Here is a 12,971-nt window from a genome sequence, read left to right on the forward strand (position 1 = left end):
TGTAATACTTATTATAATATTTTTTTAAAAAATTTGTGTTTAAGATTAATCTCATTTATAAGTATTGGTACAAAAATCTTAAAAAAACATTATCAAACAGAATTCAGAAGTACATTCGATGACTAAGAGGCCACAACTAAGTAAGGTTAATAACAGGATATTTATTAATAAAATTCACTATATTAATAGATTAAAGTGGGAAAAGCTTATATGATCGCATCTAAAAGAGTATGGTGGAGGAGGAGGGAGGGAAGGAGGATGAGAGAGAGGGAGAAGAATCCTCACAACAGCCTTGTTAAGGTCATTATTAAAATCCCCTACTTTATTATTATTTTTTTTTAAATATATCCTATTGATTTTCCACAGAGAGGAAGGGAGAGAGATAGAGAGTTAGAAACATCGATGAGAGAGAAACATCGATCAGCTGCCTCCTGCACATCTCCCACTGGGGATGTGCCCGCAACCCAGGTACATGCCCTCGACCGGAATCGAACCTGGGACCTTTCAGTCCGCAGGCTGACGCTCTATCCACCGAGCCAAACCGGTTTCGGCAAATCCCCTACTTTAAAGAGAGGAAACTGAGACAAAGAAAAGTCAAACATCTTGCCGAAGATCAAGATCAATTAAGTGGTGAAATTACAATTTAAATTCAATCAGCATGACTTTAACATTTATAATCTTCAGGATGGTGGTTCTTATATGACATATGCCTAGTAAATATTACCTATAATAATAAAAATTGTCATATGTAAAGCACAATAAAATATTCATAACAATAGCTCTAAGTCAGTGATGGCGAACCTATGACACGCGTGTCAGAGGTGACATGCGAACTCATTTTTTTGGTTGATTTTTCTTTGTTAAATGGCACTTAAATATATAAAATAAATATCAAAAATATAAATCTTTGTTTTACTATGGTTGCAAATATCAAAAAATTTCTATACGTGACACGGCACCAGAATTAAGTTAGGGTTTTTCAAAATGCTGACACGCCAAGCTCAAAAGGTTCGCCATCACTGCTCTAAGTCAATAAAAATGTTAAATGTGTTTATTATTCTTCATTGACTAAATGAATCCAACAGTACATTTTAAAACAACTTCCATGAAAAACTCATTTTCCATTTAATATCATTTGTATTTTCATTCTCTACTTCCTCAACCGCCACTCTATGATACTATTCATGACATCTTCTGATTGTCAAATTAATTTCGTATTTTGATTCACACTCATTTGCAAACAACTTTTTTTTTTTGCTTTAATTTCCAAAATATTACTGTCTACTGGTTCTCCTCTTTGACTACTCTAATTCTTTTTCTATTCCTTTCCTTAAATTCTCTGCTTTCCTAGTTTCTAGCTTTGGTCTTTGCTCTCCTCTAGGCTCCCTCTGCATGTTTGCTCTGCATGATGTCACCAACTCCTCTGGATTCAGTCCCAAACCTAATACTCTAGCTCTGCTCTCTCTTATCAGCCTCACAACCAAATTTCCACCTGCCTTCTGGGCGTCTCCACCTGTTTATGCCATAGACATCTCCACCAAAAATATCTGAAGCCAAGCTCAATTTCATTAATGCCAGATAAATGAGGTAATATTATATAGTCATACCCTTTTTCAAAATGTTTGCCTGGTTTTCTAAGTCAGATATTTCAATCTTGACATTTTCTTTCATCAAAAGCTCTCTTTTCTTTGTTATTTCATATTCATTATTGAAGTCTGTAATTTCCTTAATAAATTTTTCCTCCTCCTCTATCACTTTTTTCTTAGTAGCCTCCTAAGAAGCAGAAACAAAAGATCAAATACAAGAAGTAATTGCAAAAATATTTTTATTTTGTGATTTAAAATGCAATCATTTGAAGTTATTAACAACAAAATATAACATTATACTTCTCGGTATTGTCACAAAAATGCTTTACTTCTCTGGTGATATTCATAAAAAGCTAAAGCTATTATGTAATAACAGCCAACTATTTTCACATGAAAGATTTATTCGTAATGTTTTGGGAAAATTATTGATGTAGAAACTCTACCACTCATCATTATATATATGTTTGTTTCTATATTAAAGTTATAATCATATATTCCATTTTGTCACTGCACTATAAATTTAGTAGTAAAATAATTAAATGACCGAACTTGAATATAAAAATCTATATGCAAAGAAATTACTGCCTTATAAAAAAGAGACACAAATGAGGAAATCAAAGGAAACCTTTTAAAATGTATACAATGAAAGCAAAATTATATATTCATTTCAAATTCAGTTCTAAATAATAGCTTACATTTTTATGAATTATCAACATGCAGTAGAAATAAGAATTTCCAAAAACTTTGGACAATGCTAGAACCTAAACTTTTGATTCAGCTAGAAGCCAAACATTACTACATTTTTCTATTTTTTTTTTCCTAGGAAATGCCAACTGATTATGAGCTACATTTGGAAACTGGCCATGCCATTCATAAACCACCGGTCGTTGATTCTGTTGACTTTAGATATATATTTTTAATATTTTATAATGTATTTTCTTTGAAATGTCAATTAATTACAAGTTATGTTCCTTAACTGCCCCTGTCATTTAAAACTACTGTGTCTGCTGGCTCTGACTTATGATAAAAAGATAAACAAAATCCATCTTTTCACCCACATCCATAAATATGCCTACAGTGCAAACCTCTCTGCTTTTCAAAAGCCTTAAAACCAATGTTTAGAAGTCTGAGCAATTCAAATCAGTTTCACTGTTTCTTTCATGCTATTACAATTACAAATAATTTGCATACTGTATCCTTGCCAATAAATACTCTTTCAAACTACCAACTGTTTTTAAATAGCACTTAATACTTTTCTGTATCTGACAGGACTATCTGCCAACGTGCCTGTGGGTAATTTTCTAAAAGTACACCTAAGTGTATTCAAATAGACACAGTTAGTGAAATAGATTTCTCTAAGTGGCTGGAGACTTACAAAGGTTTGGAGAAGCATACTCCTTTGGTTTATAATTTCACTGCACTGTCTTTCTAAGGCATTTTCATGAGTTTTCAAAAGCTGTAAGAGGGAGGATTTTTCACAAAACTGCTGAACCTTAAAGTAAAATAAAAAAAAATCAGAAATCCAAATGAACCAATTATACATTTTAGGGTACCTTAGTTAATAGAACAGCTCTATATAGTATAAAACATGTTCTGTACTATCTTCAAATACAAATTATAATTCACATTAAACACCTTACTTAATATGTACTATCTTATAATATTTTGTAAGTGCTTTATAGTTATGGTATTTATAATCTCTTCCCCCAATAAAACTATAGGCTTCTCAAGCGCAGATAATCTGTTTTCTTTTTCCTTTCCAATATCTAGCACATTTCTTCACTTAGGCACTAAAGGTTTTTGACTACACACATGGAGATCTGCTTCAAGACAGCCTTAAAAAGAGAACAAGTTTCTGTTCTCATCACTCATAAGAAAGATATGGATGAATAAATCATAGATATGATATGACTAATAAAATGAAATAAAAGCTACAAACCATAAGCAAAAACTGAATCCCATGGCAATAGTTATATATTAAATAAAACATAAATCTGCTAAAATCCTCAAGTGGGTTTTGAGAACTTATTTTTTACTTTAGTACCTCAATTGATTCCAACTAGAAAGAGATATAGTAAACATTAATATTAGACATGTAACTGTTATTTTATTTGGGCCATAAAAAATAGCATCTCTTGAGACCATGTATGTTGAAATAAAAGTCAGAAGGCTGTGATATATAAAAGCTAAAAACGATGCTGGGCTGGAAATGCCCTTTCCACTATGTTCAGTACTGGCCCTCCCTCATAAGAAAGTATCACTCCTAGTTTGGGGCTATTCCTATCTCCACAGAAAAAAAAAAATTTAATTTAAATTACAGAAAGCAAGATTTATGTTAGCTGTAAGTCAGGCTGTGAGAGACAGGCTGTGAAATCTCTGCCCTAGAAGATATTGAATAGTAAAGAGCTTAGAAAGAGTCCAGTCCAGAGGCAATGGGCCTAAAAGACATTGAAATGATGTGGCTCAAAAGTCCTACAAATATTGGCATTTTAAAAAATAGCCCAACTTAAACAGAAGATATGATCTCACACGTATATTACCATAGCACATCTGCCCACACCTTCAGTACCTGGTGCTGTTCTCATCAATTCTGTCTTAAGAAAGACATCAATAGAGCAGTGGTTCCCAATGTGGGCCACAGGCCCACGGGGGGGGATTTGATTTTTAAGGGGCAATTTGATTTTTGATTTTTAAGAGGCAATTTGACTATTCAAGAATGAGTTATTAACAGTGAATTTTTTGTGCTTCTTATGGTCCTAGGGGCCTTGTATACAGTATACAAATATATATTGTGACATATTTATGCATTTCAGTTCTCTGTTATGTTTTGAAACTTTATTTGCTATTTTTTCATATCACTCATATTATTAATATTTTTTAACAATTTCTTAGTGATTTCTTCCTCAATACTTCAACTGTCCTTTTGTTCTTTTATTTTTCTCTTTCATGGATACCATGTTCTTTGGAAGCTTGTGTAGACCAAGTTCATGGCCTTTGAGGCTTCCTCCACGTGAATAGGAGTTCACTTTTTGAATAATAAGAATTATGTGTCACAGGGGGAGCATCAGGATTTTAGAGATGTTCAGGTGGGGCATGGCCAAAAAAAAGTTGGGAACTACTGCAATAGAAGAAGATTATTAGAGAGGTGAATTTTACAAGGCCAAAGGAAATCAGAGAGTACTTTTAAAATTGGGGGAAGTGAGAATGGGGCAGTTAATATTTCACTGTCTGATAATACAGATTAGAAAACATCTGTTCAGATCTATAAAATCATATAGAAATTGGTAACAATGACAAACAAGAGTCTGATCATGAATTCCATCACATTTATTGAGAATAAAAAATACTTCAAAGCTATGTAGTATATATTCTTATATAAATGCAAATAAAATGAGTTCCAGAGAAGTCAAATACCTTAACAAAGGTTACATAATTAATTAGGGGCAAGCCCAGGACTAAAATAGGGGTCTTTTGACTTCCCTTCTTATAAATCATGTTAACAAGGAAATATTAGAACTATTTCAAAGTAATAAATACTTCTGGTATCATAAAGGGACTTCAGTCCCTGATAATAGTGTAAATTGAAAGAATATAAGTTTAAGGAAAATAATTATCAAAGAGTAGGTCCATCCCAGTTTATTGAGAAGGTTGCTGGCGTATGTATCGAAATCTCCAAGTTGCTATTATGGATGGTAACCAGGAATGCCTACAAAAATGCTTTGAGACCAAATATTGGGCTGGATAAATTTTGGTTTCATCTAATAAGGTATTTCATATATCAAGCCTGTTAGAATCCAAATTCTTGAATCCTGATTCTATTTCTGCCATTGATCTGTTGTAAATGACCTGTGTTGAAACACACAAGTTGACAAAATACTAGTTATCAAACTAAGAAATTTCGTAATAAGACAAGCGAATTTATTATTCAAGTTCAGAAATTAAGGTGTTCTGTTCCAGCTATCACCAACTAAAATCTAAATCACCACTAAGCTGGCATTCACTTACAAAAAAAAGAAAAGAAAGAATATTAAAGAAAACTATTAGCATTGAATTAGAATATTTTATCATAACCTGAAAAATAAGACCTATATACTCAAAACTGAAAAGTAGACAGTTGTTCAAAAGAATGATAAGGAGGATATATCTATAATACCCCTTTCTCTAAAATCCTATGTGAATTATCCATTTTGAAGTCTTTTCTGCTTTTTTTTATTATTATTAATCAGCCTACTCATCTTTATCCCCTGTCTTATACTATCCTGTCTTTATCCTTTACTTCTACATTTTCCTCTTTTAATCAACCTAAAAAAAATCCCATACAATCAGTAACTATGGAAAAATTACAGCAACATTCATTTTAGAGCAGCATAATAGAGACAGGCACGGGTTTGGGAAAGCTCAAGTCAGGACCATCAGAAAGAATAGATGCCTACATATGCTGACTACATGTTGAGGACAGCAATTCAGTTAGGGCTGCAGACCATATGGGGTCTAATATTATTAATAGAGAGTCTACATATTTTAATGGAATAAAGGGACAAAAACTTTGGGATCTGCCCAGTTCCTCTCTACCAAGTATAAGTTACTAACTCTTAAGGACTGAAATAGCTTTTCATGGCCACCTATTTGCAAAATGGGTTTCTCATCGTTTTTTGTTTGTTTGTTTGTTTCTGCTATCACAACTAATTTCTTAAATTATTCTTGTGTTTGAAAACCAGATTTACTGATATGTAAAATTTAGGTAAATATTCCTGAACATATTGATAGGATCACAAGATGAGGTAGGTCATTTCACAGAATAAATTATCCTCAGAAAACTCTACCTCTCTTTTGTTGCAACAGTGATGGGTGGAGATGAAAATTGGGAAGATAGAAGAGATGTAAAATCATGACTTAAATATTTTTGAACAGAATTGGGAAGATAGTAGAAGAGATGTAAAATCATGACTTAAATATTTTTGAAGTTACTGACTCTATTTCCTAAGTTACGCAGGGACCCCAGGGGGCTACAAACAATAAAGAGAAAAGGGTGGAAGCCCTCGCAGCAGTAACACAAATTTCTCTTTCTCATCGCTCTCTCTTCTATGACTACAAATGAAGAAAAGTATTTGCATGCAGCTTTAAAGTTACATTCTCATATGAAATAGCCAAGCTTTGTCAGAAAATATTGCTGTTACGGAAAATTTTCATTTATAGCAGTGCCAACCCTGGATAATTCTGCTTCTCTCAGCAAAAAAGATATTTTTCCTTTCCCTATTTTATTCCTCTTGGGATATTTGATTTTCAACAGAGCTTACAGTTTTCCCACTGAGCTGACTTATCTGGTCAACTGGGTCAGTTTCAGCACAGCCATGACTTGTGACTCTTCGTCACTCTTGCTGCCTGGGTGCCTTTAGGTATTTTTCTACTATAAGAACTTGAAAATCTAAAGTGACTGAGGTTTTAAAATTAATGCTTGTATCCAAGTAAGCAAAGCACAGAGCTACTCTTTGTTCTGGTTACTGTTGTTTAAAATAATCTCAGCCTTTAGAAACTGACATTGTGCTGATTAAAAGCTCTGCAATAGTATAGGAGGCAACTTTACATAAGAAAACAGAGCTATGCAGATTTCATATTTGTAAGATCATAGCAATTGGGGAAAAATGTTTGTTATCACTAAGACAAAAGACATTTTAAACACTAGAGTACATCAATGAATATTTGATCAATAGCAGATATTAAGGTTTTTTAAAAAGTTAGATCTATTTTTTATAAATACATTTCTTCACCACAGATGCAATGCCTAAGGAATAACTCACTATGACACAGTAACCCTAATATAGTAAGGAAAGTTCAATATTAGCACATAGTAGTCCTTACTCCTTTCTCCCTGTCCAATCTTATCTCCACCAGTCTCCTCAGTCTCTCCTCTCCAGCCACACTGTTTTGTTATTCCTAGAACATACTAGGAATACTGCCCCAAGGCCTTTGCACTGGGTGCTCTCTGCCTAGAAATCCCTTTCCCAGCCTCTTGGTGGCTGGTTCCTTTACCTCAGTCAAGTCTTTGCTCATCTGTCACCTTTTCATTGAGGATTATCAGGATGCCTGGTAAGACCATTGCTACTTAAGTTTGTCCTGGAAGTTCTTGTTAATGCAATATGGCAAGAAAAAAGAATAAGAAATATAATTATCCAAAGAGCTGACACACAATTCTCTCTCTTGTTTGTTTGGGCAAATGTCATTATTATATACCTAATAAATTTAACAAAATCTACGGAGAAACTGTTAAAAATAACAAAATAAACAACAAAAACTAAGAACTGTATCTTTTCTAGTTATCAATAATAAATTTTTAAAAAGCATGAAAAAGATCCCATTCACAACAGCAAAAACAAAATAAAACACAAAAGCTTAACAAGAAATAGAGGTGAAGAGGAGCTCATGATAAAGAGAAAAATACCATTTTAGAGTAACAATCTGATCTATTTCCTACTGTGATGGTCACATATTTCCCATTCCTTCCTCTTCTCTATCTTCTCCTGGCTATGAATATTGAAGCAAATTAAGACAATAAAAATTCACTCCCATCTTTTGACATGTGGGTTTTCTGTCTCATGTAACTGTACATTGCCTATCATTTACAGGAGAAATGAACTATATTTAAAGCCATGTAACTAGTCTGAATCAAAGAAGCTGAGGTAGGCAGCCTTTCAACGTATCCTGAAATATTATTCAGACAAAACAATTCATAAGACCTCATAAGAACTGAGGGTTATGTGAGAAATTCTTTCCAGCAGCATGAAGATCACAGGCACAGCTATATGTACCCAGTTTGCCCTTGACCTCTTTCATTCATCTTTTCTGAACCCATCTGGATTCCAAAGTCCATTGCCAACCTTCCACCCTTGTCAAAATAACCCTCATTCTCCAAAAATGACTCTTTCCTTTTCCTCAAATAAAACTCCCATTCCCAGAGACCTGCTGATTAAGGAAAGAGTAATAAAGCAAAAGTATTATTTTGTGTTTTTATTTATTTTTATTGTGGAAAGTATTACACATGTCCTCTTTCTTTCCCCATTGACCTCCTCCACTCCACACCTGCCTCTCCCAGGCCTTCACCACACTACTGTCTCCATGGGCTATGCAATATGCATATAAATGCCCCAGTTAATGTCTCCCTACCCCCTACTTCACCCCTGAATGATGCTTCTTAAGCTGACTCTTATTAGGGAGATACTTTTAAATAAGGTGACGTCTATGTTATTTGACAACTCAGGAGGTAGTATCTAACCTTACCTATCATTACAGCTTCCTGTTCTGTCACGAAATAAAACAATGGAATGCTTACTGTAGTGATTTTTCATGTACTGCTTTTAACAGAAGAACAATAAAATGCCACCGATTCCTTAAGATATACAATTCCTCTTCATAATAAGAAAATGTGGCACATGAGCAAGAAAAGATCATACCTCAGTCAAGTACTAGTATACTGCAAGAATACTAGAAATTGGGTTGGAGACCTTAAATAACATTAAATGTAAGCAGGATATAAAGTTTTCTTTGATTAAATTTAAATAATAAACATCTCAATTTCAATAGTATAAATGATAGTAATTTGTGATTTTGCTCTTTCCCTAATTAGGTAATAGAGTACTAATGGATATGGGATTGCCTGCTGCTCTGAGAAGCCTCTTAACTTTTATCAATTAAAGAAAAGGAATGTGTACATTTTTAAGTAAGGCAGTAAAAGAAGGCACCTTGAGTTACTTGTTTATTTCAATATAATTTTACTTTAAAAATTCATAACATTTAAGAAATATATGTTTTTATTGATTTCAGAGAGAGGAAGGGAGAAGAGAGAGAGAAACATCAATGATGAGAGAGAATCACTGATCAGCTGCCTTATACACAATCAAGCCTGCAACCCAGGCATGTGCCCTGACCAGGTCGAACCGTGACCTCTTGTTTTATAGGTGGACACCCAAACACTGAGCCACACCAGCCAGGCTAAGAGTTCATAATATTTTATTATTGTTAAGATGTCTACTGCAGTAAGTTAAAATAAACCGTGACTTCTTGTTTTATAGGTCGACACCCAAACACTGGCCACACCAGCCAGGCTAAGAGTTCATAATATATTATTATTGTTAAGATGTCTACTGCAGTAAGTTAAAATTGGGAAAAGAAAAAACACAAACAAAATCACCTCTGACTTTCCTCCATTTACTTCCTCTTCAGAATGTATGGTGCTATGTTAGGTTTGATATATATATTTATAAAGATTGACGATACACTATTTTAACGATACACCATTTTCAAAACATAACACATTCTTAAAGGTGCTTAAAAGAAACTACAAATATTTTGAGATTCCTTAATTTTAATTTGCTCTGTTGTCAGTGCTAGAAAACCTCTCCGAAACTCTAGGCAAGCATCAATGCAAATCCTGCTCTTGTCTTTCTGTTTGCATATTACCAATCCTAACCAGGCATACCGTGGCCGTCCAATTCGCAATGTACTCATACCATATAATATCAGACTTTTGCAACCACATATTTTAAAGAATTCACTGAGCCCTGAAAGGCAAATGCTATCATTCAAGTTCTAATTACATGCTACCTGGGTTTTACAGAACAAAAGAAAAGTGAATATTGTACTTCCTAAATACATTTTTTGACCACGAGCAACTTCTAAAATAAATGCTTAAAATATTTCTGAATGTATCACTGTACAACTAACTCAAGCACTGGCCTACTAAAATTATGTTCTAGTTTCTCTTTATGCTGCTTCTACTTGATAAATTGATCAATAAATGCCAAGTCAAATATGTAAGTAAATATATTTTCATTGTTATTGGCAGACATATAATTAATTCTGCGAATAAAAGAAACAAGAAATCAATTTATGATTACTTCTACAGTTCTTCCCATTAGTCACTTACATTGTAATTGTGCTTCCACTTTTAAAACCTTCATACACACATACACACACACACATACCATTTTGACTATATTATAAATCAAATTATTTAAATTACAAATTACTATTATATGAACTGTGACCCTCATATGTTAATTTTATTAGTAGGCTATAATTGTATTAGTACCCACATATATGAGCTCATTAAAAAGCAATGCACATTTATGAGGCTATATTAATTAGTAATTTCAGCAAATGTTTCTAACAATGTTAGGGATTTGCTCTTTCTTATCTCAAGTATAAATATTTGAGTCATCATTTTTTATGTACGTGTATATATCAATAAGCTACATTTCTATTTTCCAGCAAAACAGCCTGCTAACAAAGAGTAAACCTAATTTTTTTCAAAGAAATATTCAGAGTAAATTTTTTTCTTTAACATTTGATTTGTTACCTGTCAGGTCAATATCTTCATGAATCCCGGAAAAATACATTCTGTATAAAAACTTACACAAGTGACCTTTTAAAAATAATGCCCTAAACTAGACGTAAAAGCTGTAGATATAATATTATAGATGAAAAAAGAAATTCAAGATGAGTTTCAGAAATCTGTTTTAATAAAATATGCTGTTATACTTCCATTATGGTAGTTTGTGTTTAAGTTATATGCCACGGACAAGTCATTTAACCTCTTGGTTTCCTCTCCTAGAAAGAGGGATTAAGGATGGTACCCCATCACATGATTCTGCCAGGATTAATGGAGTAAATGCAGGTATAGCCTATGGAACAATGCCAGCATATAGGAAGTGCTCAATAAGTGTTAGCTATGCATCACCTAGTTGTATACGTTTTGCCTATCACTTCTAATAGCTTCTAGTCACCAATCCTGAAAGTATCTTCATTCTTTTTAAAGAGAAAGAAAGCTACATCATGACATTGTTAATGCTTTGCCCATTCTCTTCGCTTTCAGCACTGCTCTTAGCAGCTAGTTTATCCACTACTCACAGGCATAAAGGGACCTAAGGTTTCACTAAATAACAGTTCCAAATTCTATTTTAAAAGACAGCACTACTCTCCCTATTATCTCATCATTGGTACTTACTAATTCACTTAAAACGCTAATGTCTTATGTGCTAGGCATGGGATATAGGCAGTGGAAATAAAGAATGGGTAAGGAAAAAATTCCAGATATAGTGCTTACACAATAGTGAAGTGGATGCAAACACTGGTACCTATGGTTTAATTGTAAGGTGGAAGGTGGTGCACTGAATATTACAAAACATCTCTTCCAAGATGCCCGAGGGAGGGCTTCAGGGTGATGTTCCAGCAGATTTGTAAGAGCAGAAGCTCTTGGGTAGAGAGAGGATCCATGTTACTTTGTTCAAAAAAAGGACATGGAAATTCCTCACAGCGCTAAGTTAAAATAAACATAGTTTAAGAAAACAGACTTCCTCAAACAGATCTCCCGTTCCCCACTGCTTGCTTAGTGTATCTTCAGGAGCTGAAGAAATAGTTTTGCGTGACTGTCTGTCCCTGCCCATAGCAAGGCCTTCGCTGTGATACACCTGAGCGATGTTCCTCGCTCCCATCCTCCCAGAGCGAGCTTCTGAAAATCCCTTTTCTCACACAGGTTCCCAATCAAAAGCCTACAATGGTTTCCCGCCCCCCTCCCAGGCCGCAGGCCTCTGCTTTGGGAGATCTCTCTCCCTTCTGCCCAAATGCTCCCTAGCCCCTCATGCGTTTCTCCTACTGCTTTGCCTCCCCTCAATCCTATCCCCGCCCCGCTTCAAAAAGCCATAAGATTCCCTCGCTTCTAGTTAACATAACAACTTTACAAATGCTGCAGAAAAGGGAGAAATGCTAGTGGGAAACACATGCTTTGGGGTGAAAAGTTACGTCCAAAACGTGGGAGAGAATTGAAAAAAAAACAAAAGACAGAGACTCCTTTGAAAGTTACATTCAGTTGTTGCATCAACACAGTCCGCTTCTTACATTATTGATGATTCAAAGCGCATGTACCGCACCGACTGCTCACGGAATCATTCTTTTCCAATGACATTCCGCTCCCGTCAAGCTTTAACCATCCCCAACATGGACAGTGACCTCTTTATCGCTCACCCTGGCTTCTTTAGGACAAACTCATAGGAGACTGGACGGTGTCACTGGATTCGGGACTTTAAACATCCCCGGGCAACGGGGCACTAGCTAACCGGCCTGCCAGCCTGCCTCCTCCTGGGAGGGCAACGAGTTAGGTAGGAAAACCGCCTTCACAAAGTCAAGTGAAAACACCTCTTCCAGTGAGAAAGGAGCCCGCGCTCCATGGCCAATACCTTAGATTCCAACTTGATTTTCTCCTCGTTCAGCTCCTCGGCCGCTTTCCTCATGTGGTCCCGGCATCTGCTCACTTCCGCCCGGACTGTCAGACAAAGCAAAGGGCTCAGCACAGCGGCCTCCCCGGGCCCGTGGCTGGAGCCAGGGCTCGGGCAC

General features: G+C 35.1%; 1 protein-coding gene across 1 annotated transcript in view; it reads right to left on the minus strand.

Annotated features, from left to right (window-relative positions):
• The window catches only part of CCDC172 (coiled-coil domain containing 172), a 30,028-nt gene that overhangs the window by 15,176 nt on the left and 1,881 nt on the right, over positions 1-12,971 (minus strand). The window contains exons 2-4 of the mRNA XM_005874556.1: positions 12,815-12,900; positions 2,962-3,078; positions 1,608-1,773 (exon numbers count right to left, since the gene is read on the minus strand). Of these exons, the coding sequence (XP_005874618.1) occupies positions 1,608-1,773; positions 2,962-3,078; positions 12,815-12,900 (369 nt within the window). The remainder of the gene's footprint in view (positions 1-1,607; positions 1,774-2,961; positions 3,079-12,814; positions 12,901-12,971) is intronic.

The sequence above is a fragment of the Myotis brandtii genome, unplaced genomic scaffold (genome assembly GCF_000412655.1).
Source record: "Myotis brandtii unplaced genomic scaffold, ASM41265v1 scaffold441, whole genome shotgun sequence".
Lineage (NCBI taxonomy): Eukaryota > Metazoa > Chordata > Mammalia > Chiroptera > Vespertilionidae > Myotis > Myotis brandtii.